General features: G+C 42.6%; 2 protein-coding genes and 1 long non-coding RNA gene across 7 annotated transcripts in view; 1 reads left to right on the top strand and 2 right to left on the bottom strand.

Moving 5' to 3' along the window:
• Positions 1-78: 78 nt before the first annotated feature.
• On the bottom strand, positions 79-3,765 carry LOC144022208 (uncharacterized). Its single transcript, XR_013284287.1, has 3 exons — positions 3,578-3,765; positions 1,136-1,229; positions 79-1,054 (listed from the first exon to the last, which is right to left on the bottom strand). It is a non-coding gene; the product is annotated as an uncharacterized LOC144022208 (long non-coding RNA).
• st14 (ST14 transmembrane serine protease matriptase) lies at positions 3,755-23,362 on the top strand. 2 transcript variants are annotated; one of them, XM_077526803.1, is made up of 20 exons: positions 3,755-3,838; positions 3,998-4,071; positions 8,089-8,236; positions 8,788-8,945; positions 10,528-10,598; positions 11,531-11,703; positions 13,114-13,149; positions 13,642-13,870; positions 16,566-16,705; positions 16,777-16,880; positions 17,053-17,162; positions 17,358-17,488; positions 17,820-17,924; positions 18,526-18,633; positions 18,700-18,813; positions 19,151-19,270; positions 19,619-19,799; positions 20,370-20,638; positions 21,762-21,898; positions 21,977-23,362. In XM_077526803.1, exons 2-20 carry the CDS (start codon positions 4,051-4,053, stop codon positions 22,136-22,138), a joined length of 2,517 nt encoding a protein of 838 aa, XP_077382929.1. In that variant the 5' UTR covers positions 3,755-3,838; positions 3,998-4,050; the 3' UTR covers positions 22,139-23,362. The 2 variants fall into 2 exon arrangements, with proteins under 2 accessions (XP_077382929.1, XP_077382928.1); XM_077526802.1 differs by lacking the exon at positions 3,755-3,838 and having other exon boundaries at positions 3,849-4,071.
• A 1,353-nt stretch (positions 23,363-24,715) lies between these two features.
• The window catches only part of kirrel3l (kirre like nephrin family adhesion molecule 3, like), a 43,453-nt gene continuing 40,195 nt past the window's right edge, over positions 24,716-27,973 (bottom strand). For 3 of the 4 annotated variants that reach the window (XM_077527204.1, XM_077527206.1, XM_077527207.1), the window contains 4 exons: positions 27,108-27,227; positions 26,899-27,008; positions 26,685-26,774; positions 24,716-26,582 (listed from right to left, as the gene is read on the bottom strand). In XM_077527204.1, the coding sequence (XP_077383330.1) occupies positions 26,100-26,582; positions 26,685-26,774; positions 26,899-27,008; positions 27,108-27,227 (803 nt within the window). In that variant the 3' untranslated portion in view covers positions 24,716-26,099. The remainder of the gene's footprint in view (positions 26,583-26,684; positions 26,775-26,898; positions 27,009-27,107; positions 27,228-27,973) is intronic. The other variant, XM_077527205.1, reaches the window with a different exon arrangement.

The raw sequence follows: 27,973 nt of genomic DNA, 5'->3' as shown, positions 1-27,973 counted from the left end.
ATATATATATATATATATATATATATATATATAAATATATAAAAATGGAACTAAAAACAAAATATAGATTTGAATTATTTTTTATTATTTTGTCAATAAATGTACTCAAGTTAACTGTCCCATCCCGTCCCTTCTTATTTATGACAATGACTCAAGGTAGAAATAGCAGTTTAACAAAAAAAAACAAAAAAAAAAACACTAAAAACAAACAAACAAACAAACAAAACATTAGTAACAATAAATGGAACAATAAAACTTCCCCCCCCTGGTAGTAAGGTATTTATCATGCAAACAAAATGTAAAGTGAAAAGTGTCATGTGACAGTTCAAGTCATGGTTATATTGCGCATAATCTATATTGCACATAATCTATACATTTTGTTTTTAGTCATCACCAAGCAGCAGAGGAAGGCAGAAGGAGGAGGAGGAGAATTATGTCAAAATTTGCACTGACCCATTAAGGCTGGGCTGACTTGAACTGATTTGAAAATTCTTCACGGCGCCTCTGAACGACCTCCTCTGCCTCGCGGAGGTCATCGTTTGCACGTGGTCGCTTTGGAGGTCGTGGGTGTTCCGCTTGTTTGTTGGGAAAGGGAAAGACTCTTGGGGTGACGGAAGTCCAAGCTCTCTTGGCTCTTTGACTTCCACGCCTGCTGACGTGCCAACCACTGGAAAATCAATATCATGATGCCCCCCAAAATGGCATCAATTTCTTTGAAAAATTGGAAGCGCATAGTTCCTTTTCCCGCCGCCTTGTTATCGTCTTTAACTTTTTTGTAGCCATCAATTAGTGTGTTCCACTTCCTGGCAACCTTATCAGGCTGAAAGGACTCACAGAATTGCTTGCTGAGCTTTTCTGCCGTTTCTTTCCACAGGTTCTTCTTATTTGATCGCACAGATTTATGACGGGAGTTAAGGTCTTTGAACGTCATCTTCTTCAGTCTCCATATGTTGGCGCAGGAGATGGATTAGGAACAGCGTCTGTTCCTTACTGAATCCTTCATTCGCAGGCACAGAAGTAGATGTTGAAGGGGTATCATTCTCCTTGAAGCCCTCTAAAATACACACACACAAAAATAGGCTATGCAATGTTGAGTCATTGAAATCATTTTAGTTTCTTTTCTATTTCTTCTAACCTGTTGTGATGTGGTTGTCCTCAGCCATAATGAGATTTGCCACAACTGCGCAGTCTTCGTTGATGTAATATGTGTTGTCCACATCAAATGCAGTCTGGTACAAAGGACCAGAAAATGGTGAAATGGGATTGTTAAGATTAAACATGAGAACACAATTATTGGGCCTATTAATAAATGGGAATTTATTACATTTAAAATAAGAGAAGCAAGTATACAATTTAGTACGACTTGAATCCAAAAAAACAAGGAAGTGGAAATAAGTTGATACAAGATTCCTATTTAGTATGTAACAATAATCATTTAACTTTAGCAGGGATTGAGTTACAAAATGAGTTGGACCAACTTTATATGGACAAGACACAATCAGCCTTTGTATGATCAAGGGCAAAGTAGATTGAATCGGGGGAGGGGGAATTCCTCTTATTTATGCAATTTGGGGAGGAATGCAAAGATTCAAAAATGATAGAAAATAAAGTTTCGAAATTTGATTCAAAATGATATTAATTCTATTAAGTTTTCAAAAGAGAACTGTAATATCCTATTTCATAACATTGATCATCTAATTCCAAAAATGAATGCAATATATAAAGAGGCCTGAGATTCTGAACTTACAATTGAGGAACTGGATGCAAGTATTGAGAAAATGGCATCTAATAAGTCCCCGGGATGGGATGTAAATTTTGATCAACACTTTTGGGAAAATTTGAGGTCATTATTATTTGATGCTCTTCGTGAATGTATCGTTTGACAAGAATGAATGACAACTATGAAGCAAGGTGTGATTACTTTGATTCCAAAGCCTGAGAAAGATAAAAGATCATTTAAGACCTATCACACTATTCAACGCAGATTATAACATTTTTTTCAGGATCAATTGCAACCCGACTCAAAAAAGGAATAACAGATATTATTAGTGAGACACAGTCAGGCTTTATAAAAGGAAGAGTTATTCATAACAATATTAACTTGTTATGGATTTGATAGACTATAGTGACTTCATTGACGATGATGATGGCTTTATACTCTTTCTGGATTTTTAGAAGGCCTTTGACTCTGTTGAACGCACGTTTATTTTAGAAACTCTTCATTATTTTGATTTTGGGGAAAGGTTTAAGAATATTATTAGTATGCTTTACAAGGATATTAATTGTTGTGTGTCAGTGGGTCTTGTCTTTAAAAAAGTAGGTGGAATTGAATTTTTGCTCAAATGTGATTCTGACCTCAAAAAAACTTCCTCTAAAACTCTCAACTTTTCAGCAACAGGTTCTTCTGTATTGAAAACTCATATTGAGACATAACTTCACACCACACAATACACCTATATGGAATAATAGATATACATTCTATCTTGATTTCGGATTGGTTTTACAAAGGAATACGGGCATTAGATCACTTTATGGAGGAGGAAGGTAATATTTGACAACATGCAGGATTTTGTGAGAAATGTCAAATACGATGTACTCAAAAATAAATATGAACAAATTGCCAAGAAATTTCCCATCTCCCTGGTAAACCTGGTTAAACAGGATAAGATGCATTTGAAAATTATCCCAGCTTTAAGACAGCTATTCATTCATGGTATTGATTTTTGTAACGACAAATGTGACAAAAAATTTATTAGAAGCCAGTTACCGGTACTTGAAAATTGTTCATTTAGTTCACTGAAACGTGACAATATTCTTAATGACTTTCAATTAGAAGATAGAAAAGCGATTAAATGTAAATATTTGAAATTTTCCATCCCAGCAAAAACAAAGGAACTTCAATTTCAAATTATTAACAATATTTACCCAACAAAAGAACTTTTGAAGAAGAAATTTAAGATGGATGTGGGAAATTGTGGTTTTTTTGTGAAAGCGAAAATGAAGATTTGGATCATCTTTTCTTTTTATGCCAGTATGTTTAAAATTTTTGGCTTGACTTTCAAATTTGGATTTGTTCTAAAGGGGCACAGATTGGTAATCTTAATCTTACCATCACAGATATTACACGTGTTTTTTTTTCTTAATAATAATTTTGACTTTTACATAAACAATATATTTACTGCGTAAGCACTACATACACAAATGTCGTTTCTTTAGAACAAAACCAAACATTGCTCATTGAAAAAAGGAAGTAAAATCTTGTGTAATAATAATTCACTGATACTTATTAATACCATGAATGCAGGAAGACTGGCGTCATTTATTGAAAAACTATACTTTTGATTTTTCTTTTTCTTTTTTCCTTTTTTTTTTCCATTGCCATTTTTTTTTTTATATTTGAAATGGAAATGCCCTATGTCTGTGCATGTTTAAAATGATTGAAATTTGATTGTACCTATTTTGTTTGTATTTGAAAGTTTGGGGGAAAAAAAAAAACTTGTGACGAGAAGCAGAAAAAAAACCCTCCTACTTATTGTAAATGATGAAATACGCAGAAAAAAAAAACAATAAACGATACCTTTTGCGCTTCTCCTCTTGCTCTTCATCCAGCAGGTTTGAGTGCAGAAGGACCGCGTATTTGTCTAGAAGTTGTTTATATTCGGATAAAGCGAGGGCAAGAACGGCTTTCGTGGTGGTCGCCATGTTGTTTTCCGACTTGTAAACGGAAACGCTGGTACCTCGGGAGTGACGTCATCCCCACTTCCGAAGCAAATGGAACGCGGCATATGTCTGGCAGTTGAGAGGCTGCAGGTATTTGTGGGCGTGGCGTAGCAAATAGGTGTGTAAGGAAGAGCTCTTTTTTTTTTTTTTTCAACTTGAGTCGATACAGGAAGTTTTTGTTGGATTTCTTTTAACTGTGATATAACTTAATTCGTTTACCTGATTTTTAACACCACACACACACACATTGATTTTGTAACTTTTACTATCACCAAAGGAGGTTCCAGAGGATCTAACTTCATATCCTGTTGGTTTGGAGTGTCGTTGAGGATGTATGCCGCCAAATACGACGTGAGTGGCGATTGTATACGATCAAACAGATTTTGTATTTATTTATTTATTTATTTAAAAACATTCACACGCACGACGAGCATTGTCGCTAAATTAAACAAGTGTCATCGCAAAACGTGAAACACAACACAACAGGCCGCAACGCAATCATTGAGTTACTGTTGTACTTTTGTTGCACTTGGCCTAGTCACCAAACTGGAACCTAAAACGGTAACTTTACCTAAATGAAAGATAAAAACGGTCTTAATTCTTGCAAAACATTCCCCCGTTTTCTGTTGTAGGTTGGCTAAATGTGCCCCATAACAACATTTGTCAGTGGCAGTGTGTTTTGTAGACAATTTGAAGATTCAATACTTGTGCCCTGCCCCTGCGATTGTCTGGCAACCAGTTCAGGCAGGTGGACCTCACCTACTGCCCGAAGCCGGCTGGGATGGCTCCAGCATCCCAGCGACCCTTGTGAGGAATAAGCAGTCATGAAAATGGATTAATGGAGGGCAATACTTGATAAATATGTATGTATGCAGCCAAGAACAAATGTGGATTTTGTTTGCTTTGTTTAGTCGTCTATAATACATTCTTAACCACCGCAAGTGTCAGCTGGCCAAAGGTCACCTGTTTTCTCTCCAAAGGCTCATTAATGGTTACATAGCACACTGTTCACTTACCAGCTCTTTATATCTGTCAGGGAAATACACATCGTAGTTTTGCATAACTCTTTGGCAAACGTTTCTGTGTTTCAGCAGGTTTTAAATGTATTCCTTAATTAATCTTAGTTAACTGAAAGTTTCTTTCTGGTAACAGAAAGAAGCTCTTGAGGTACAGTATGACATACGTGGACCAGCAAGCATGCTCTCTCACTTGTTGCACTTCTCTCACTGCTTGTTTCTGTTGTAAACCAGGAACTTGCAGCAGAAAAAGAAAAAAAAATGAGAAGGAGAGTTGTAAAGTAAATGATTGAGCTGTTGACAAACGTGCTCGCTGGCTAGTTCACCTGCATAATCTAATGAGCTCAAATACAGCATCTTGAAAGGGATACTTGACTCATTGAGCCATTTTCAGCAGCAAAAAGTTAATATTTTGGGCAAAATTAATTTGATAACTTCTTTCATGTTCAATTAATACTTTAAAAAAGTAATTTCTCCACTTGCTGTCGACTGAAGATGACATCACCAATCGTGGCTCATTTTTTTTCTGGCTTTGGTCAGCAAACTGAGCCGTGATTGGTCGTTACCTACTTCCTCAGCACAGGTGATGTCATCTTCAGTCGACCGCAAGTGGAGAAATTAGTTTTGAAAAGTTATTAATTGAACATGAATGTTGAAATGAAGCATGAAAGTTTCTGAGCAACAGTGTATATACTCTACGTGTGCTGTGATTGGCTGGCGCCTGGCGACCAAATCAGGCTTGACCCCGTTTCTCACCTCTTACCCAAAGTTAGTTGACGTTGCCTCCAGCTGGACACTAATGAGGATAAGTAGGACCAAAAATTGATTGGTGGGTGGATGGATTGAAGCTATAGCTCCATACAGCCGTTCAGCCTTGGTGGGAGCCTGCACTCTGCTATTTATTTATGTATTTATTTGTAAGGGCAGACTTTAGCTGAACACCAGACGAGTGTTGCTGGGGAAAAGCGACATTACTGTCGAAAGCAAATGGATGGTTGTGCCGTATTTGCTCAGCTCAGCAAAAGAAGAAGGCTTCACATCGTTTCAAACGGGGATAATATCTCATTCTCAGTGTGAAGAATGGGCCATGATGGAGTTTGCCTAATGGTTTTATGAAGCCGTGATTAATTGATCGAGGGGAGGGCTGATAGAGGGAGAGACCCCGGGGCACTCGCTGACCCCATCTCGAAAGAGTTCCCTCATTCCGGCCCATGATTGCCGTTTTTCGATTCCACTTAGACAGCGTGGGCGGAAGCCGGCTCGGAGTAAGAATAGGCCTTAATTGCAGTGAGTTATCATCCAGACTCGTGTAATTGAGCCCCCATCGGAAGGGGCAGCCCGGCTGACAAATTGATTTAATAGCAACGCGCTTCTCCATCCCTAATGGCACCCGGGCTTCTTCGTTCATCTCCTTCAGGCGCTGAATTCATCGTGTGTTGATTACAGCGCCCGCACGAGCGAGAACCGTATCGGGCATGCATCGAGTTTCCACACGCACACACAATTTGTCATTCGGTGCCTGAAAGCATGTCCACGACTATATGAATGTCAGATCTTTTGCCTGAGTCCTGAACAGGTTTGACCAGTCTGGCAAACTTATGTAGCTTGCTTGTTACGGCATGCTGCGTTTGCAAGCGTACGCAGCACTTGCGTATTTTTTCAACCGCGCTAAGTTGTCCGAGGCTAATCCTCTTTTCTAAATCATCTCGCCCAGACTTGTTTGGCACAGCTGTAGCCAGTAGTTAAGACACAGTTAGAAAAATACCGCTTTACCAAGTACAAGTTTGAACACAGTCCAGTAGCTGATTGATTGTTATTTTCCCCGCAGGAAATAATGGATATAATTGCAATTTTGTTCCATGGTCAAATTGTCACCATCATAAAACCTTTAACTGTGCGGCCATTCTTTAATAACATTTTAACAGTCCTGACAGTCATACAAGTTTTGTTAACAACAAAATGGAAAAGACAATCAAATCCTCTAAATGTAATGAAATAGGCGCAAGTGAACACATCTCCGTTTTTCAAACATTTTTTATTGCCAGACGTAAAAAGTAAGCACTGCTGGTAATAAAACATACACATAATAAAACAATCAAAGTATATGGCAAATGCTGGAGTCTTCCCACATTCAGTTCAGCTAATTTTCATCCGCCCATCAATTTTCCATCACTTAGTTTCTTCTGGAGCTTATCTCAGCTGATTTGTCATGCACAAAAGCAAACAGGACACGGAAGTTGAAAAGCACGTGACGGCACTGCAAAGTTCTCTGCAACACAATCAAGGGCTATAAGGCAAGGCAAGTTTATTTGTATAGCACATTTCATACACAAGGCAACTCAATGTGCTTTACACGAGGAAAGACAACACATAAGCATCAAGAAACAGTAGTTAACATTCAGAGGAAAAAAATAAATACATAAAAATAGGTTACAAAATTTACTAAAAAAAACCAAAACAAAACAAAAAAAAACACTTAATTAAAGCTGTTTAAAAGTCCCTAATCAAAGGTATAAGAAAAAAGCAAAGTTTTTAACCTGGATTTGAAAGCATTTACACTCGGGGCTGACTTCACTTCTGTTGGCAGCCTATTCCATCTGTGTGCAGCATAATAGCTAAATGCAGCTTCACCATGTTTACTTCGAACTCTGGGTTCCACTAGTTGGCCCAAGTCTGTGGATCTCAGAGCCCTGCTGGGTTTGTACTCAATCAGCATTTCTTGGATATATTCAGGACCCAAACCATTTAGTGATTTATAGACGAGTAGCAGAACTTTAAAATCGATTCTACAGCTGACAGGGAGCCAGTGTAAATCCTTAAGTACTGGAGTAATATGTTCTGATCTTTTTGTTTTGGTCAGAACTCGAGCTGCAGCGTTCTGAATGAGCTGCAATTGTCTCATGTTCTTTTGAGAGAGTCCAGTCAGAAGACCGTTACAGTAATCTAGTCTGCTGGAGATAAAAGCATGGATAAGCTTCTCTTGGTCTGCTTGACGCATGCAGTCCTTCAGTCTGGATATGTTTTTCAGCTGGTAAAAGGCTGTTTTAGTGATGAATTTAATAGGATTGCTGAAGGTCAGATCTGAGTCTATTAGTACCCCAAGACAAAAAATAAGGGTGACAAATACAGGCCCTTTTTTTTTTTTGTCTTAAGTATTGTGGCTGGTATCCATCCGGTCATAGCTTAAAATAGAAGTTGGATTGGTGGGCCAACTTGGTCGACACAATAAAATGTACAACAAATATTTGTTCAAAAATTTCATCCTCTTGTTAACATAAAAGTGGGGAAAATAGTTTGAACGCTTGAATTCAAGTTTTCTGCAAGTTGCTCCTATTTCCTGTCCCTCCCTCAGGGCCACGGTGACCGCCACGAGCGGATCGACTTCTTAAGCAGCAAGGAGAAATCCCCATCCAAGCGGAAGCTGGGCGCTGTGATTGGCCTTCTGGCGGCGGTCCTCGTCCTCGCCGCCGTCGCCGCTTTCCTCATTTGGCTTTTTGTCTGTGAGTGCTGTTGAAAGCTTCCCTCATTTTATTCCTTCTTAGACAGACTTCAAGTACCCCCGCTATGCTTTTAGGAACATCATGAGGACGTTCCTTTTTGCATAAATCAAAGTTATTCTTTGTAAGATGTTTGAAGTGTTTACCACGCGGACGTCGACTCACGCAAAGACAAAGCCGGCATCAGGATCCGTGTTTGTACTTGCTGCGAAAAGCTCTTTGACAGGAGACGGCAACATTGGCTTGTTTGGATGTTTTTGATTTCCCATTAGCTTTAGCTCAAGTGACAGCGCACACTTACTTGCTGCTTTGAAATAATAGCAAGGAAAAAAAAAAGTCAGTCAGAAACAAGAGTTTCCCCGTCATTTCCACTTGCGAGTTGTGACAAAAATCCCTCTCAAGTCTTGATTAGCAGCCCCTTGACATGGCAGGCGGTTTTTCTGTCCTCTCAACTCGAGATCATTCAAAACGAGTGTTTTGCTTTCAAAAGCATTCCGTCGTCTCAGGCGACAAATCCAAAGATGACGTGTCAAAGTTGCCTTCTCGCCCTCCAGTTAAGGATGCCGAAGACGCCACCGTCAGTCAGCAGCGCAAAGCGTCCGTCTTGGTGTTCAGCGGCCACATGGCGTTGCCCAACGTCCAATACAAGCAGGAGCTGGAGGACACCGGCAGTCCCCAATTTGAAGAACTGGCGGTCAAACTGGAGGCAGTCGTGAGTTTGATGACCAACATTTGAACACTCTTACCTATGGTCTGTTGCTCAATCAACTATTTTGGGGTACATTGCGTGCAAGGGTCATCGTCTTGCTAACCTATGCCAACACACTTGTGAAGTCACAAGGGTCATAACAATAAAATGGGCGCATGGTGCAGCATATTCTTACGCCACTGCTCATTCCTAACCTTGAAACATCGTCTGCCAGTATCATCGGAAACCAACTGCTTTTAATTGGCTTTATCCTTCTTTGCTGGGAGTTTTCTTTGGAACATGAAATTGGACATGATTGAAATGACTGAAAGCTTATTGACTAAACACAGCTGCGACTACTATGAAAGTTGCAGGTAAAGGTGAGCAGTGATTTGTACAAATTTTGCTTCACATCAGGGTTAGAATATTTCTGAATTTTTAATTATATTTAGTTTTTATTTCATTTGGAGTTATTTTTTTAAATAGTTTTAATAGTTTTTTAGAGGAGGTGTATTAGTTTTTATTTTATTTTATTTTTTTATAAATGTTTCATTTGAGTTTTTATAAATTTTAGTCTTAAGTCACTAGGCTTTACACGATCAGGATTTTTTGGCCGATCACTGATCAGCGATCAACAAAAAACGATAACCGATCACCAATTTGATCAAAATGTAGAACAATATATCTATTGATTTACTCTACAGTCGACTGCTTGCCGTTTGTGGGTAAAGGGACTCCCCAAGAATAGCGAAAATAAATGCTTATAAACATTAAATATAAAACAGTAATGTTGTCTTTCACTGAGCCGATCAATGACATCATTGATCAAAGACGTTACAGCTGATCACCAATTTTGCATAAATGCTAAATATCGTCCAATCCCGACCCAGCCAATTGGATGTGTGTAAAGTTGAATATAGTCTCAAAGTAAGACTCATTTGACTGTTTGACGTCCAGCAGTCCCAAAGAACCACATTGGAAATCAACCTGGGAAAGCTCAACGTGATAAGAAATTGACAAAGACAAATACGAAGGACATTTTTGTTACAATTAGTTCTTTATATGAAACAAAAATGTAGTTTATTATTTTTTTTCAAGCATGTTTTTATTTTTATTTCATGAACAAAAACGGTTTTTCAACTTTAGTTTGAGGTATTCATTAACTATATTAACCTTGGTCACATCAAAATAAACGCATAATGAATATTTTGGATTTCTAGCCATGTCTTCTGCTGTCACACCTTTAGAGAGAAGACAGGAGCAAAAATAAGGCGCAGAAATCTCTCCTGTGTGTAATTGTTCCGCATATAAAACAACAACAAAACAGTTGTATATCTCTATATTTCTTATTTTGACCGTCCTCAGTTTACTAGTGTTAGCTAACAGTGGTAAAAGTATTCATTGAGTCTTATAAAGGCTGATATGGGCTAAAGGCAAGGCAGTTTATACGACACTTCCACAGTTAGGTGTTTTCATGTCAAAATGATCTGATGTACTTCTATCAAAATTGAATCTGTGCTTCAGGAAGGTGCACACAAACATTCTCCATTATCTGTCCGTAAAAAAAAAAAAAAACAAACAACAAAAATGCATTTTCTCTCCACAGCTGGAGGAAAACTTGAAGAAGGATCCATTACTTTCTACATACTACACAAAGTCTGTTGTCACAGCATTCAGGTACTTTTTTGTGTGTGTTTTTTTGGGGGGTTAATTGGCCATGCTGATGTAGTTATTGCAGAAATGTTAAGTAAACAAGCGTTCGCACTGAAGCCATAGTGCTTAAAATGTTTTTCACGCATTGTAATGATGCTTCTCAAACAACAAAATGAGGGCCTGCCTGGTGTGTTCGGAACGAGCGCGTTTGTTTCTGAATTATTTGACTTTTCTACATCGAATGAAACAAAACAAAACGTGTTGACGCTTCAATTACAAGATGTGTCCGAAAAGTTCCAGGACAAATTGACCCATTATTTATTTATTTTTATTTTTTTCTGACACTCCTCATATGTCATGGTACACTCCTTGCTTGTCTATTAGCCCGTGAGCCACCAATAGTGTAGTAGCCACTCAGAATTGGTGTTAATGTCAGCGTGAAAGTTTATCGATCTCGATTTCATTGGTTATAAAACATTCTTTAATTAAGCTGACTAATACCGAATGTAGTTGATGGAATGCAAAGGCAGAAGAGTCGACAATGGCCTGCTCAAAGGCAACGTGGTGTTTGACAAAGGCGATTGACAATTTGTCAATCTGTCCCTCCTTCTCTTCCATTCTGTCACTCCCAGTTGATGACAAGCCTGTCGGCTGCCGTTGTACTTGATGTTAACTCTTTTCAAAGATGGCTTTGATTGCTAAACCCGATGGATTCGGATTAGTGGGGCTCACAAACAAACATTCAAAGCAACCAAAGTGAAATTCTTTGTGTTGTTTGCACACCAGCTAGTACAAGAAAGGTAGTTTTGGTTCCGTGAAACCTCACTTTTGCTCCTTTTTCCGAAATGAATTTCTGGGTCGTGTCTCCCTATTGACAATTCAATTCCCAACTAGGCTAATCAGTCGATGTTTAAAGTTGCCACTGAATTGCTCCACCTTCTCTCTGCTTTCCCCAGTGAGGGCGTGATCGCTTACTATTGGTCCCAGTTTGACGTCCCGGTGTCGGACCTGGAGTTTGTGCCTGAGCTCTCTGAAGAACTGGTTTTGGAGACCTTGGAGAAGGGAATAACGGAGCAGCAAAGAACGAGGAGCGTCGGTCAGATCAAGATCGGTGAAATCACGGCCACGTGTAAGCAGCACATTTTGCTTTGGAATGCGATTGATCTGCTGCACCAACGATGGGCAGCTTCAAGAGGAAGTCAATCTTTATCATTTCTTGACCATCACATGTTCAACGTGACCTCGCTGGCGTGCTGATTACATTTATGGAATTTGTGGAATATGAGTTTTTATCCCTCTCCTGGGGTGGCCATTTGACCCCTTGCTGGTGACTTCATATGACATCATAGTTGCTTAGCGCTCAGGTAACCACCAATCACAGCTCACCTGTTTTCTGAAGCTGAGCTGTGATGGTTGTTACCTGAGCAACTGTGATGTCATTTCCACTCGACAAAATGGCCGCCTTCGGGCTCCAGGTGGAGGAGTGGAACCGTCACTTGCCTTCGGTGCCGCTTGGCACTTCACTTATATGATGTAAGATTGTGTAAGTGGCTGAAAAGAAAAGAAAAGAGAAAATCAAAATGGCCTCCTTCTGCTAGAGATAAAAAGAATATGAATATGAATATATTAAATATTAACCAAAATATCGTATTTCGACGAGTGGGGCTGCATACGAGTAGAACATATTACAGTATTGTCTTTCGTTTTTTTTTTGTTTTTTTTTATTGCTTTGACTACCCCTGTAAATTATGTAGGGAGCCTCCATTCTTTTTATTAGTGCTTGTTGGGACAACTTAAAACTGTAGTCGAGGAAACTGTATTTCGAATTCCCTCAATATGTTTGTTTATTGAGGTTATGTCTTTGTTTGGCCCTGCACTGTTTCCTACGACAAAAAAATAGAGCAGCCGCGGAAAAATGAGAACTTGCATCTGTGGTGGCGTCGCAGCTTCCAGTTTGACAAGAAGCTCTGCTCTGTCATTTGAGCCCAACAGTCAGCAGATATGGAAGACTGTCAATGCGGAGCTGAATAAGCTTGCTGTCATCTCATATCAGCGTTGCTATTGTGTGCAGTCGGCTTTGCATTAGAAGAGCCCACTTAAGAGTTCTGCCGAGAAGATGATGCGACATCTCGCTTGTACGCCACCTGCGACAGTTTGGCTCCTCTAATGCTATTAGCTGCGGCCTGGATGGCGCATTATTCTTCATTGCGTCTTCCTGGTATTCCCGTCGCATTTGTCCACAACATGGCCGCTCGCCAAGAGCTGACCTTGTGACTCTGAGGCCTTTGGCGCTCTTAAAAATGATTTCTGCGGGTGTGATTTGATGTCGATCCTTAAGCGGAGATGTACGGCTTGCTGCTGTAAGGCAAGGTGAGCGAAACACAGCATGGCCGGCCTCCCTGAAGGCGGGGAAATGGCACAGAAAATGTGCAAAGCGAAATATTTTAGGCCACTACATCAAAATGGAGTTGGCTCCCAGCGTCCGCGGCACATTCCGTCCTTTCTTCACGGTTCTAACGCTCTCTTCCTTCTCTTGCAGTAACTGACCCGCGCATGGCCAGGAACCCCCGAGCCAGTGAGTACAGTCGGTCCCATTTCAATCACTCATCGCTCTCATTTCTCAATCGTGTCGGCACGAAGCAGAGTCAGACTCTGGCCAGTCAGTCGCCATGGACCGTGCTTTGATTTATGATTTATGCATGACACAATACGCTTGTGAAGCAAGTCAATATGTGTGCGTGCATTAACAACATAACATGAAAACATAACATTGATATGTACAAAAGCACAATATTGTGCTTTTTTTTTAGTATGAGCTGTTTTTTTGGGGGGGACAATATTTTGACCTTTTTTAAATATCGCCAACATCCCCACAATATTGTGATAATTATCGTTTGGATATCGTTACATCCCTCGTGACTAAATGACTTTTCATAGTCCGCCCTCTGAGTCTTTGTCAAGGTACGATTGTTTTCTCGATGCTTGTATTGGCTCTCTTGAGATTGCGCCGATGTAATTGGGATCAAGTGGGAATGCCATCCAATTGCAATCATTGTGTGATTCGCAGACGAATGTTTCTTCCGTCTGGAAGCTGAAGAAACGGCGTCCGAGTTTTCATCTCCGGGTTACCCAAGCGGCTACCCGCCGCGCTCCCGCTGCCAGTGGCAAATCCGAGCCTCGGCCACCAACGTGATCTCCGTCACGTTTCCTTTCTTCCACGTGGAGGACGACTGCTCCGATGACTTTGTCTCCATTTACGATTCTTTGAGTCCCGATGATTCTCAGGCCATCACAGAGTAAGTTCCTTTGCACTAATAAGAGCTGATGCAAGGCCACCTAAACGTAACCGTTTGACGGATTCAGGCTTGTCTGTCCCGTGCCGCCTCCCTGCGGAGACGTAACATTCAACAGACTCATTTGACTCTCCCACAGCATCAGCACATCACTTTGACATAAATCGCACTCTCGTTTGGACTTAAACCTCTTGGAGCCGGATTTGTTTAATAGGGCTCAACCAATGTTGCTCGCATTTATTTATCCTTGAAGATCAGACCGAGGAAATGGAGTCGTCCAGCATTCCCAAGGGACGACCAGGAGGAATCGCTTTGTATTTGACTGAAATGCTGCGCAGGGATTTAGGGAGGAAAGTTGTTTTGATGTGGGTTCCACTTCATTCCTTTCACTGGATTTGTGAGTACAACGGTTTTGTTTTTTTTGTTTTTTTTCCAATTTGGCCCTGAAGCCTTCCGCGCCGCATTTATTGTTAACTTTCTGGACCTGAGTGAGATTGAGTTGGCCCAAAAAGACCTTCACTTTCAAATGTATGAAGGGTGCCAACCTTAATCCTGCCGCTCTGCTGTGTGTAATTGCACTTTGTCTGCAGGGGGAACGATTCCGTCCTCAAAACTAAAGGCCCTTGAATGCAACACCAGCGGAAACACGTTCCGCGTTCACAATCCACTGCGGAACAAATACACCTAACATGGCGCATCATATTTTCAAAACACTATTGAGCGATCAGTTTTATTCAAGGTGACTGGGAGTTTTATAAGAGCGCTAACATAAGATGTTATTTGACTGAAGGTACGCGTGTGTACGGTTGCTCTCATTCACGCGCGCACACACGCACTTCTATCAAAACTTTTGATCCCCCCCCCCTTGACTTTGAATCTCCTCCAAAGCAATCTCATCTCTCCTTATTTATCTGTCTCCATCTCGCCTTGCTTATTTATTGATTTATTTTCAAATTAAATCATTTCAATCTTGTTTGCGACGTTGATGTTTGGAGTGAAATGACTCAAAGCTTAATGCAAGACCCTCAATTTCTCCCAGCACATCTTTTCCCCTATAAAGAGACTAAAAAGCATGTGACAAAAGCTTTGTGCCAAAATTGCAAAACGTCTCTCTTAACACCGCAGTGATTTTGGGTGACACAACAGAACGCGTGCAGAGGCTGCCAAACAATTCTACAAAACCCTTCAAATACGAGGTTTCTGTCATATAAAAAAAAAAAAAAAAAAAGATACAAGCTTTGAAAACATTTGTCCTAAATTTGGGCAGTAGGGAGTTCAGAATTAACCAATCACATTCAAACTGGTGTTAAATGTGAGTCGCATACACCTGCCACTATTTGAAGTGCCTTTTATTAACCCAAATAAAGTTCACTTGTGCTAGTGTGTTCATTTGATCAGACATTTTCAAATTTAGTCTCAGTTTCCCACACCAAAAAACAAACGCGGCAATTAGTGGCAAAACAGACAAACGGAAGAAGTCAACAACCTTTGACCCCACGGAAGGTTCGAACACGCGACCACATCGGGTCCCAAAAAAAAGAAAGGAAGGAAGGAAGGCAGGAAGGCAGGAAAACGCCGTCGCCGTCGCCGCAGCCTTTGGACGGCAAACTACGCAGCACCGACCAATGCGGTCGCGAGGATAAATACAAATCCTGTACAAAATGCGTCGTATGCATACGAGAAGAAAAGAGGAAAACGAACCTTGGGTGACACCGGAACTTAGACCCCTCTAGGGTCACCCAGGGGTCACAGGTGACTAATTTGGTATGCATTATTACTCGAACTGCGCATGCGGTCGGGAGGGATGAAATAGAAGTAACATTTTGTCCAAGAAAACAACATTTTATTTGTCTGGTGTTAGTCAACAAAAACTGTCAACATTTTAGTCTAGTTTTAATCAGGATTTGACCCCGTATATATTTTTTGTCAGCAGATAATGTTGAACATTTCGGATTGAAAACTATTTCACATAAAGTCAACTTCACACACAATTACAATATATCAACATGGCTACTATGGCTCCATGGCACGAGCTAATAATTTAGCCTGCATTAGTTAGCTGTCGGATTAATGTTACTTTATAACTTTTTTTTTTGTTTGTTTAACCTTTCACCGTGAATCCACCTTCTGTCTATCCCAAATGTTTGTGCATGTTGCACTCGCTAGGTGCGGATTTGAAAGGGGGCGTGTCCCTATGTGTCACATGACCAGATTTACAAAATCATATAATTGTCGTCTCGTCTTTGTTCATGAATGAAAATGTCCATAGAATTGAGTGCAGTTTTTATTAGGTGAAGTCATTTTCGTCTCGTCTTCATTTGTCAGCGTAAATGCAGACTGGTTTAGTCCCACTTCTTGTTTATTTATGAATGAGGATTCTCATCTAGTCTAGTTTAGGTTAGTTTTTGTGCGTTGCCGAGAATATTTTAGTTCAGTTTTCATTCGCAAAATTCTGAGTAAATAGTAGGCTTTTCCTGACTCTTTAGTTTGATTTTTCTTGTACTAAAAGCGACTGCAGGGTTTCCCCGGTGCTTTATAAGCCCGGTGGGCTGCCATGCTTTTAGTTTTGGTTTTGAAATGATCATGGTCTCATCTCCTATTACAAGAAGGCGGCATTTGAGCAGGGCTGTGTACATATTCATTGGGAATGTATTCATTGGCGTCTGAAGAAAAATCCATATTGTCTTGTGTCCATCAGGAAGTGTGGTCACAGACCGCCCTCGAACCCTCTGGAGGTGGTGTCGTCCGGAAACATCATGCTCGTCAACCTGATTACTGACAGTGAGGTCCAGCGGCCTGGCTTTCAGGCATCGTTCAAAGCCGTCCCCAAATCTGAAGGTGGATCAGCACGCAACTGATGCCACCTGCTCGTTTGAGGTGGCCGCTGATGCCAGTTGAATTGTTTTCAGTGCGGACCTGCGGCAGCGTCCTCACCGCGAGCGCAGGAGTCTTCACCTCCCCACTCTACCCGAGTTTCTATCCTCCCGCTGTGGACTGCAAGTGGACCATGAAGGTGACAGCCCCGTTTCCTCCTCCTCCATCAGCCTGCCGAAAGAGGAGCGCTGAGGCAGCATTCGAGAAGCCAAGCTGTTCACTATCTCCTCGATCTTCATCTGTCAGGCTGCCGCAGATGGAGCACCAAATAAGCTTGTGATGAAACAAACGCTTGTGTGCTGCGTTTGTAGGTCCCCCCTGGGAAAAAGGTGCGTGTGAAGTTCACCCTGTTCCGGATGAAGGAGCCTGGCGTGGACGACCGCGTGTGCCACAAAGATTATGTGCAAGTCATGGACAAAAAGTACGATTGAACTGTATCATGTCAATATGCACTGACTGGCCACAACATTGGGAACCCGATTTGTACCCGATAGTTTTTTGGGATATTGATACATCCCTCATTTTAATGTTGTGCGCAGTACCTAGTGACAGAACACAAAATGGTGGTCTTTTTTTTTTTTTCTCTATGAAATATATGATTGGCTTTTTGCACCAGGTTTTGTGGCGAGCTTTCCTCGTTGGCTCTGACCAGCACCACGAATATCTTGGAAGTGATCTTCCACTCGGACGAGTCGTACACCGACAAAGGCTTCAGCGCCGAGTACAGCGCCTACGATCCTGGAAACCGTGAGTTGAAAGTCTCTTGAGAGTGAGAAGATTTGCACCAGACAAAATCGTGCCAGTGTGGTGGCTGGCTGACTGTCAAATGCAGCTGTGACTTGACAAAGGGTGAGACGGCGCGTCAGCGAGACTCCAGCAGTACCGAGCGCTTGTTTTTTGGGTCTGTTTGTTTGTTTGTTTTAATGCCAGTGTCACTCAGGAGCACTCCACTTGAAAGAATGATGGCGTCTTCACAAATGGATATGGAATGTCACTGATGAATGGAGACGAGCGATGGCGACATGACAGTCGCAAACATACCGTGTCACTTTTCACTTGTCCTTTTGTTCGACTCCAGCTTGCCCCAACATGTTTGCCTGCGCATCCGGCGCGTGCATCGCCAAAGAACTCAAGTGCGACGGCTGGAACGATTGCGGCGATATGAGCGACGAGATGAAGTGCGGTACGTTTCCTCGCCCAACTATCACCTGTCTCGTGACTGTCTTCAAAGGTTGTCTTTGCTTGACAGACAACCGAATATCGCTTGTTATCTTCTCACCCTTTAGGCTCCAATTATATTTTGTGCTCATGTGTGTCGAGTGAAGTGGTCCCCAACCACTTTTCTGGTGCCATTGGGTTGGTACCGGGCCTCAGGGTTTTTTTTTTGTGGTGACCACTTACAATATATGGTTTGTTAAAAATCATAGATCTAGCCTAATTATGGTCTGTTAGGGTACACATATATATATATATATTAAAAAATAAATAAATAAATTGAGACATACCCAATAAATTGCTCCACACATAAAAAGGATAGACTGATGCTACCAGACATCAAATAGCAGTTTTTTTGTTTTGTTTTGTTTTTTTAGTCTGTTGGTTGATGTCTCTCGGACTCTTTCCTCAAAGCGTGCACAGATCTGTTTCCCGCCTTTGCAAATGTGTCCAACCACCAACATAAGCTAACTTTCTACTAATTATTTTGCACGCGATGGGAAAAAAGCTTGAAATGTGTCTGAATGTATATTCGGAGCTTATTTTTGTTTTCCTTCCTCGTCCCCCAGAGTGTGACAAGGACCAGTTTAATTGCCGCAACGGTTTGTGCAAACCCAAACTGTGGGTCTGCGACCGCGTTAACGACTGCGGCGACAGCAGCGACGAGGAAAGTTGCAGTAAGTCAAGCAAGCAGATGTTTTTGTTTGGCCTCTTCCGTGTCACTTTGACCCTTTGAAACGCAGCTTGCGAGGAGAACGAGTGGCGCTGCGGCGACGGCGTGTGCCTGCCGCAGGACGTGGTGTGCGACGCCAGGACGGACTGCGAGGACGGCAGTGACGAGGCCTCGTGTGAAACCTGTAAGCGCTGCCGCTCGCTCGTGCCTTGGAAAATCCGCAGCTGAGCCGTTTCTAAGCACGGCCGCCAAGCGCTTCGTCCGCAGGCCAAGCTTAGCTTTAGCAAGCTGCCTTTAATTCTTTAAATCTTTCTTCCTGTTTTCTTGCCTTTTCCTTGTTTTCACTTCTGTGACTGAAGCAGGCTACTAAGGCCGGAGCCCACTCGATACACCGAATCAATGAAATCTGCATTTTGCATCGAAGGCTCGCGTTGACGTCTGCCGATTGCACGCTGTCGTTTTGCTCCATTTGAATAGTGAATGTGTTTTTCCGCTCGCTTGTCCTCACCCGACCGCCGCAGCGCCGGGAATCTGCTCCGCCTTCAGCTTCAAGTGCAGGAGCGGCGAGTGCGTCAACAAAGTCAACGCCGAATGCGACCGCGTCGTCGACTGCGACGACGAGTCGGACGAAAGCGGCTGCAGTAAGTCGTCGTCTTGATCTTTATTTCCCGTCGCCATGTTCAGAATTGGGCTGAAAGTGCCTTTAATCTCTCTATCGTCATTTGAAGAAGATTATGGAGGGGAAAAAAAGAGAAAAAAGCCTGAGGCATTGACTGCTTTATTTTTTGAATTCTCTGAAAGCAGCTTTTATCTGTCTAATTTCTTGATTCCGATGTCGCCGTCGGGTATGGCTGCTGTATGTTCCTCATTTTTGATCACGTCATGTGACGTTCTGCCTTTCATTAGTCTTCCTAATCGACCGAATAGCTTGAAGGCATCTTGATCTCATCCTCATCATCATCTCTCCTCCTTCCTCCGCACCTTCCCAGAATGTGGCACCCGGCCGTATAAGCTGAACCGGATCGTCGGAGGCCAAAACGCCGACTTGGGCGAATGGCCGTGGCAGGTCAGCCTGCACTTCCTGACCTCCGGCCACGTTTGCGGGGCCTCCATCATCTCGGAGAAGTGGCTCCTTTCAGCTGCCCACTGCTTTATTAATCACGACCCAGCGTGAGTCCCGGCTGAACACTTCATGTAGAATAAACACAGATGATTCATTATTCAGTGCCTATTTGACATTTTAGCAGGTCTCATTATGCATCCTTCTTGATAGGGGGGAAAGAAAAGAAAAAAGCTTGAACTATGCACAACAGAGGACGAATGATATCAATTTCAAAGTGTGAAAAAGGGCCCCTGATGATCCAGTTAATTGAGAAAAACCTTGGGGGCGACATTTCCATCTCATTTTGAGGAAGGACACAGCTGCACTCCTTCAAGTGGCCTGTAGGTGGAGCACTATCCATGCTGGACTGCAGAGGGCGCTTCAACGTCATTGAGGAGGAAGTGGATTGTTTGTGCACATTTGCACGAAATATTGATATTTGCAGAATGGAACAACATTATTTCATCAAAGTATTCCAGCTTATTATACGTCATCATAACGAGTGTCGACAGTGCGACGAAACCATGAATGTAAATTGCACCTTAATTGCGAAGATGAACGATGTTGACTTGAATTTCCCCATTTGGCAAAGCATGAAATCTTTTCACGGCTGGCGTAACCTTTTGTTGTTGTTGCAGCAACGGCATCGCGGGCAACTGGCAAACGTACAGCGGCATGCAGGCCCAGTACAAGCACGAGGACGTCCAGCGGCGCCCGCTCAAGAGGATCGTCAGCCACCCGGACTACAACCAGATGACCTTCGACTATGACGTGGCCGTGCTGGAGCTGAGCGAGCCGTTGCGATTGAGCAACACCATCCAGCCCGTCTGCCTGCCGGCCGCCTCGCACGTCTTCCCTGCCGGCATGTCCTGCTGGGTCACCGGCTGGGGCGCGCAACGGGAAGGAGGTACTCGCCGCATTTCTTTGCAGCAGTGGGGGATTATTATTAGTATTATTATTTTTTTACAGTACTCAACTCTTACCAATACCAATACCAGTACTTTTGATTAGGGATGTTCACTAGCCCTGGATTGGCCGGCAACCAATTCAGGGTGTGCCCGAAGCCAGCTGGGATAGGCTCCAGCACCCCCGCGACCCTTGTGAGGAATAAGCGGTTAAGAAAATGGATGTTCAATACCACTTTCTTTCAGACCGATACCAGTACGAGTACTCAACTCTTGAGTAGTCAGCGATACCAATACCTCGTACCGATACTACTAGGACTTATGAATAAGGATATTTGATACCACTTTCTTTCAGATCAATACCAGTACAAGTCCTCAACTTGAGCAGTCTCCGATACGGAACCGAGTTTTTTGAGTTATTAGGGATGTCCGATACCACTTTTTTCCCAGTCCAATACTGTACGAGTACTCACCGATACCAAATACCGATACTACTATTATATTTCATGAGGGATTTTCGATTCCACTTTTTTTTTTCCCCAGGCCGATACCGTAAAAGTACTTAACACTTGAGTAGTCACTGATACCAAGTACCGATACTACGAGTAACCTACATTTGATTAGGAATGTTTCTAAACAGATATCATACGAGTACTCAAATGTTGTCACGGATACGATACAACTAATACTTTTGGCAGCTGATAACAGTATCGGCCACTTTTGTGAGTACCCATTCCTTGAAATGAGGCCTGATAGGATACTGGTATCGGTACTCGCCCATCCCCTGTAACGACTCGAGCCATTCTGTCCATTTCAGCTATTATTGGCCGATTACACATGAGCGAGTACTCGGTGTGTGCGTACTTTCCCCACTTTGCATATCCGACAATATGTCATCCAAATGAAGACGTTGATTTTCATCATTTTCCGTCATTCTGCGCTTCCTCTTTTGATCTCTCGCTTGCCTCTCACATCACGCCAAGCTTCTCTCTTGCCTCTCGTCCGTTTCCAATCTGCTCTCTTCCATCTCCATACATGAAGACGGCTGCCGCTTAAAGCTTCATTAGCGCACCCTGGTGGGAGGGGCCAATGATTGCGAGCGCTTTGTCCCTCCCCTTTGCTCAGGTCAAAAGACGCAGCTCCTCCAGAAGGCCATGGTGAAAATCATCAACGACTCGGTGTGCAACGTGGTCACCGAGGGCCAGGTGACCTCGCGCATGCTCTGCAGCGGATTCTTGCGGGGGGGGATTGACGCATGTCAGGTGAGATGGACGTTGGTTCGTCACGCCAGCGCCGCCGAAACTCCTAACCTTTGTTGTTGTTTTGGCCTGGCTCGCCAGGGGGACTCCGGGGGGCCCCTGGCGTGTTTGGAGGAGAGCGGGAAGTGGTTCCAGGCCGGCATCGTGAGCTGGGGGGAGGGCTGCGCTCGCCGCAACAAGCCCGGCGTCTACACTCGCGTCACCAAGCTGAGGGAATGGATCAGGAAGGAGACGGCTGTTTGATCATGTGACCAAGGGGGAGACGCAACATTGGTCGTTTCCTTTTTTAGCAGCAGCGGACTGAGGAGACATTGCAGGGAGCCAAACCTTCACATGAGTGACTCCAAGCACTTTATTTTGGTTTTATTCCCCCCCACTCCAACTATGACGCACACATCGGCCACATTGACTCACATTTGCTATTGTAATCAACATCGGTGTCTTATTGTTTACAAATAAAAATATCCTCACACAAAGACATCAACCTAAAGATGAGTCTTATCTGCATGTTTGCAAATTTGTTCCCACTGTTCGACACTGGAGAAACTATTTAGCGTTTTTTTGAAGAGCTTTAATATCTTGTTACCAAAACAGAAAAGCCTTTATGTTTGTTTGTAGCCGTCATATCACTGTAGATACATTTCGGAACCAACGCTTTTATATGATCTTAAGAATTATTGGAAGTAATAAAATGCTCTGCCAGTTAGGCAACTTTTTTTTTTTTGTTGTTTGTTTGTTTTTGGGGCAAGTCCACAGTTGGGAAAAAATTGGAAAGACATGTTAACATGCTTTGATCAAATTTGGCTGTGAAAGATAAAACCTATCAATCCATTCCAAAGCATATTTTGCTTCCCCAAAATGATTCTGCTGGATGTGGTGAGCTTTGTGGATCCGTTCCTTCGTGGCTGACTTCTGGCCAAGTTTTTCTTTTTTTCCATCCACCATCATGTTTGCTTGACGCACTCAAACGTCTTTTATGAATGGAAAATGTAACTCGTTTTTTTATTTTTTTTTTTATTTTGCAATTTACCTACATGACTTTCATTTGATGGAATTATTTCTGTTGGGAGCCTAAGTTTGAAATGTTATTTATTGAAGGGGGCTGTTGTTGATTACACATTTGTTTCCACAAAAATAATCTGCAACTATTTACTGTTGACAAATATTTTTGTGGGCTTTGTGGACCTTTTGTGATCTTATGGGCACAGTTTAGTACGTTGTTTTTTTTTTTTTTTTTTTTCTATATAAATAAAAAAACATGTGTTCCTCAATTACTGGTTGAATGTGAACAGCTTACAGTATACTATTGATTTCACCCAATGCACTTGTGATTAAATATTTTGTTTATGCCTGTGCATTTATGACGTGTCTGATGTGACGTCATGCAACGTGAGCGAGCCCCGCCCCGGCGCTCGCTATCGATGTGCTTCAGCTCATTTTGGACTCGTGTTGCACTCGCTTGGTAATATTTTGGAGGATGACCGGGCGTTTTTTTTTTTCTGTTTTTTTTTTTTAAATGGCCATGTATAGCCTTACTATAACATGATCTTTTTTTTCTTTTTTTTTTAACGACCATGTAAAGCATTTAAAAAACAAAACAAAAAACGCCTTACTATAACATGATTTTTTTAATGTCTTGGTTTATTTAAAAAACATTAAAAAAAATAAAAAACATTTGCATGGTTGTTTAAAAAAAACAAAACGCCTTGGTCATTAAAAAAAAAAAAAAAAAAGAACCCTTGATTGTCATCCTTATTAAAGTACTTTTTTTTTTTTTTTTTTTTTGTCCACGACCTTAAGGTGTTTTTTTTTAAACGACCATGTATAGTAAGGCTGATTTTTGTTGTTGTAAATGACCATGCATGTAAGGTGTTTGTTTTGTTTTTTAAACGATACGCAAGTTAAAACTGCTACTTATAGTAAAGCTTTTATTGACATTTTTTAAAACTAACCATGAATAGTCAGGCTTTATTGTGAAAGGACCATGTCATTTGTTAACCTGACAATAGCCAGATGGAAATTGCGCTTCACTCAAGTGAGTTCTCCGCAAAATCCATCTGGTGCCTCTCCACAGTCATTTGGTCGGGAAAGGCGGGACATTCTGTACAATCATTTGAGCTGATTGGACCATGCGGCATTCTACACGTTTGTTTTAACCAATCACGGCCATAGCTGAAAATTTGGGGGGAAAAGCGCAAACATCTTACCAGCCAGAAATGCACGAAGCGCCTCTTGCTTGCTTGGGGCCACTGGGGAATGTTGCTACACCACTGGCAATAGCAATATACTATACTATAATACTATAGTTTTGACATTATCTTTGACCTTTAGGAGAGCGATGGAGCGTTTGTGCACACGGGCGGACCTCCAATAAAGATGCCGTGAGACCACATTTGAATCAGTTTAGTAAAAAAACAACCCAGAACACAACGCAGAGGAAAAGTTACACATGCTGCATTTGTTATGCAAATGCATACCTTGTGAGATATTGTCGAGAGGTAATGAGCATGCTCCTCACGTGCCTACCTGGGGAACACAGGTGACAAGACAAACTCACATCGTCAATAATACCTGCTTTTGTCAAAGCTCTGTCCTATTAGCCCAAGAGGTGGGCATGCCGTGTTGCGGGAGGAGCGCACACGTGCAGCGGGGGTTTGCGCCATCGCATCCGTCTTCATTAAAAGAACCAGCACCGCTGGGAGAATTGGAAAATCAACATAGACAGCGCTGCTAATTTACGTATTCATCATTGCCGCTACGTGGGATGCTGTGTTTGTCGCCGCTCCGCAGTAGAGCCGCTCAAAATTCCACACTCAACGCTGACCTTATCGGAAATGCTTTTATTTCAATATAAATATGTGTACAAAGATACAAGCAATGAGAGCTTATTTTAGCAAATAAAAATCTCAATACATTATTCAAAGAATGAACAAGCAAATGGCAATTAGTTGAGATCAAAATAAAGAAACCAAAAAAAAAGCATTCAATGGTTGGTAAAGTAAGCAAGAAAATCTGTGGCTCCAAATAAAAGCTCGATACGTGTTATATAAAGATATTTTACAATAGAGCGGCTTACGCGCTGTACATTAAGGCTTATATCAAATATAAAAATAAAGACAAGCGATGATTTTGCCTCCACTATCAAGTTTGACTTGTTGTCGTCAGGCTGCCTGGTAACAAGCGTCAAACGGCAGTACAGGCGTCATACACGGAAACATCCACAAGGTAGAATGCAAGTGAGCCAGGAGCCGAAACAAACGTCTCAAACATGAAATGGACATGACCCGAAATGCGCAAGGTTTTCACTAGACACGTCATTTGCATGCAACAGAGAGAAAACATGGACTTAGGCCATTTGTACAGATATTTCCAGGGTCGTACTGTTTCTTGTAAACATTTTGAGACCATTTGATTAAGATGTAAACCGTCCGTCTGACGACTGCCTGGCACGCTGCCCGCCCCCCCGACGTGGCGTTCAAGTTTAGTTCAAGTCCAAGATTGCCACCGTGTTACTTACAAACGACCACAATTGATTGTTCTGGTAATACCCTACGTTCCCCTGTTCCACAATCACAAAACACTGTAGAAAACAGTACCAGGGTAAGGAATGCAGTACAGGGACCCCAACCCTGTAAAATGGTCACCATCTTTGGGTTTTTATGGCCTTTTCATTTGCTTCCTTGTTAAAACACACAATTACCAGAAAGTTCTTCATGGAAATCAAGGCTAAAATTCAAATCTGTTCCACATTTTTGTGGTCCGCTTGTTTTCGAGGATCCTAGTATTCCAAAATTGCGCAGGTTAGTTTGTTTCTGTGGCTAGCTCGGTCTTTTGTTGCTAATTGACACACAAATGTGCTTAGTATTCCGTTCGCATGCCAACCAAAAAGAGCAAAAGACAGATGATGGTCGATTGTTCATGTCCAAACTTCACCTTGCAGATGTTTGGCATTTAGCGATGACGCCAAGTAAACTTGAATGCAGCTATACCACTTTTGTCAAGTTGATCTGGTTTTCCAGTCCACCGCATGTTTGGGTCGCGTGTGGTCAATCATGCAGAGATAAACTGCTGAAATCTCCAGCTTTGTTTAGCATCCGTCCATTCGCCTTCTCGTGACTTCCTCTCAATACTTGTCCAAAGTTGACAAAGTCTCCGTTGTTGTTAGTTTTGCCAGACGACGTAGTTAACCACTCCCTTTGTCGAATCAAACATGCGTCTGCATACGTTGCGAGGGTCGGCCGTAGTCCGACTGTTGGGAGGACACTTGTGACGAGGCGTAAGAGAAGCGGGACGAGCCGGACACCTTGCTGGCCTCGTCCGATTGGTCGTACGCGTCCACTTTCTCATAAGACGCCGGCTTGACGTAGCTGGTGAAAGCGCGACCGTAGGTTGCCGGCAGGTAGGCGGAGCCGCTGTAGACGGCGTCGGTGGGATAGATGGTGGCCGGTTGAGAGGGTTGCTGTTGTGCGGCTTGCTGTTGTTCATACGCCGACTGGGTCAGGGTGTTGGTGGCGTATCGCTGGGCAAAGTCGTAGACCCGCGGCTGGGCGCCGTACATCGGGCTTGGGGAGGGCAGCTGTGACGGCGTGTAGACAGGCCGAGGGTTGGGAACGTACTCCGAGAATCCGCCGCCGCGTACGTGTCGATCTTCGTGGCCGCGCACGTTGTAGTAGCCATTGGTGGGATCCTTGAGTGCACGGAACGGAGATAAACGTCTTGAGTACTTGACATAGCTCAGACACGGGAAATGAAAGTATGGATTGCTGCTCTTTTTCAAGTGAGCGTTTACCTTGATGTCCGATCGTTCATCCTCCTCCTCTTCCAAGAGATCGCTGTGTTCTGTGCGAGAAGTCCCGGGAGACTCGCTACTGTTTGGAGCCTGAGGGAAGACCGCGCATATTGTGATGAATTAACACGGTGAACAAGACCTCGCTTGGATAAGAACAAGACAACTCTGTTACATGATGTGATGCTCGCTATGAACGGCACGACTGGGGTCTTACCATCGGCTCTTTGACATCCTCCTCGTCATCGTTGCCCCGTGTGGCATTGTGATCACTGTGAACAATTTGTACTCTGATGTCACTCTTGGAGAGGCGGGTGCATCTTTTCCCTGCAGGAAATGAAACGCAAAGGCTGTTAGAATAGATTTGAGATGAAACGGCACTGCGATTGTTTGATTTAGAAAAATTGGCGCCCGTCCCATACTGACCGTTGAGCTCACCTTTGCCTGTGTGCCGGCAGCAGATGGAGACGAGCGCGATGACGCAAATGATCAGGACGCAACCTCCACCTACTGATCCGCCGACGATTAACAACATCGGTGGGGCTTCTGTCACGAGAATAAAGGGCGCGAGGTTAGTTGGTTTCTCGCAACAAGGAAAAAGATATTTGAACGCGCCAAACATTTGATACAAAGAACAAGACACTCCCATTGAATTTGCTGATCCCTGAGACGCCAGTGCCTGTAGGACGCAACCTCAGTTAACCGTGACCACCGACGTACGCTCGGGCGGCCAATCTGGTATCACACACCCCGACTATTGTCTCGAATCTCTCTGAAGTAAAGCTAACAAGGCTTGACATGCAATGAAGCAATAGACAGTAATCTAATTAGAGATTCCAGGAGATACCAACGCCCCTTTCTCTGGAGACTTCAGTCTGCCACAGTGATGTAAATTACTCGAGAGGACCTTATTTTTGCTGTCTGCTGCGGCAAAGTCTTCCACCGGCTTCCAGTGTCATTTTAAGATCACTTCAGTGGAATGCAGCCAGAGATGCCGTGTTTCACTCTGAGACAGTGATAGAGAATATCAGTCCAACCTTAAAACACATGACTCCATCTAATTGACTTTTGTCCCCAATCAATATCTATGTTATAAGGGCAAACATATTCATTAAAGCTAACCATCTGCTGATTAAATCATATCGATTAGGAGAGTATAATTAAGATAAGGAGAGACACGGGCTCTGCTTTTACCTAATCTGGCCTCCTTTGCAGAAGGATTGAGAGTTTCATTATGTTGTCTGCAACGGGCTTCGGTGGGAGAGTTTTACATTTTGATTGCCTTTTCTTGG

Source organism: Festucalex cinctus, chromosome 7 (genome assembly GCF_051991245.1).
Source record: "Festucalex cinctus isolate MCC-2025b chromosome 7, RoL_Fcin_1.0, whole genome shotgun sequence".
NCBI lineage: Eukaryota > Metazoa > Chordata > Actinopteri > Syngnathiformes > Syngnathidae > Festucalex > Festucalex cinctus.
This window is presented reverse-complemented; position numbering and strand designations above follow the sequence as displayed.

Coding starts and splice junctions, on each gene's coding strand:
- st14 (XM_077526803.1), top strand. CDS start 4,051: ATGTATGCCGCCAAATACGAC. Junction 13,150..13,641: donor GGCCAGGAACCCCCGAGCCA/GTGAGTACAGTC, acceptor TGTGATTCGCAG/ACGAATGTTTCTTCCGTCTG. Junction 19,800..20,369: donor TTTATTAATCACGACCCAGC/GTGAGTCCCGGC, acceptor TTGTTGTTGCAG/CAACGGCATCGCGGGCAACT.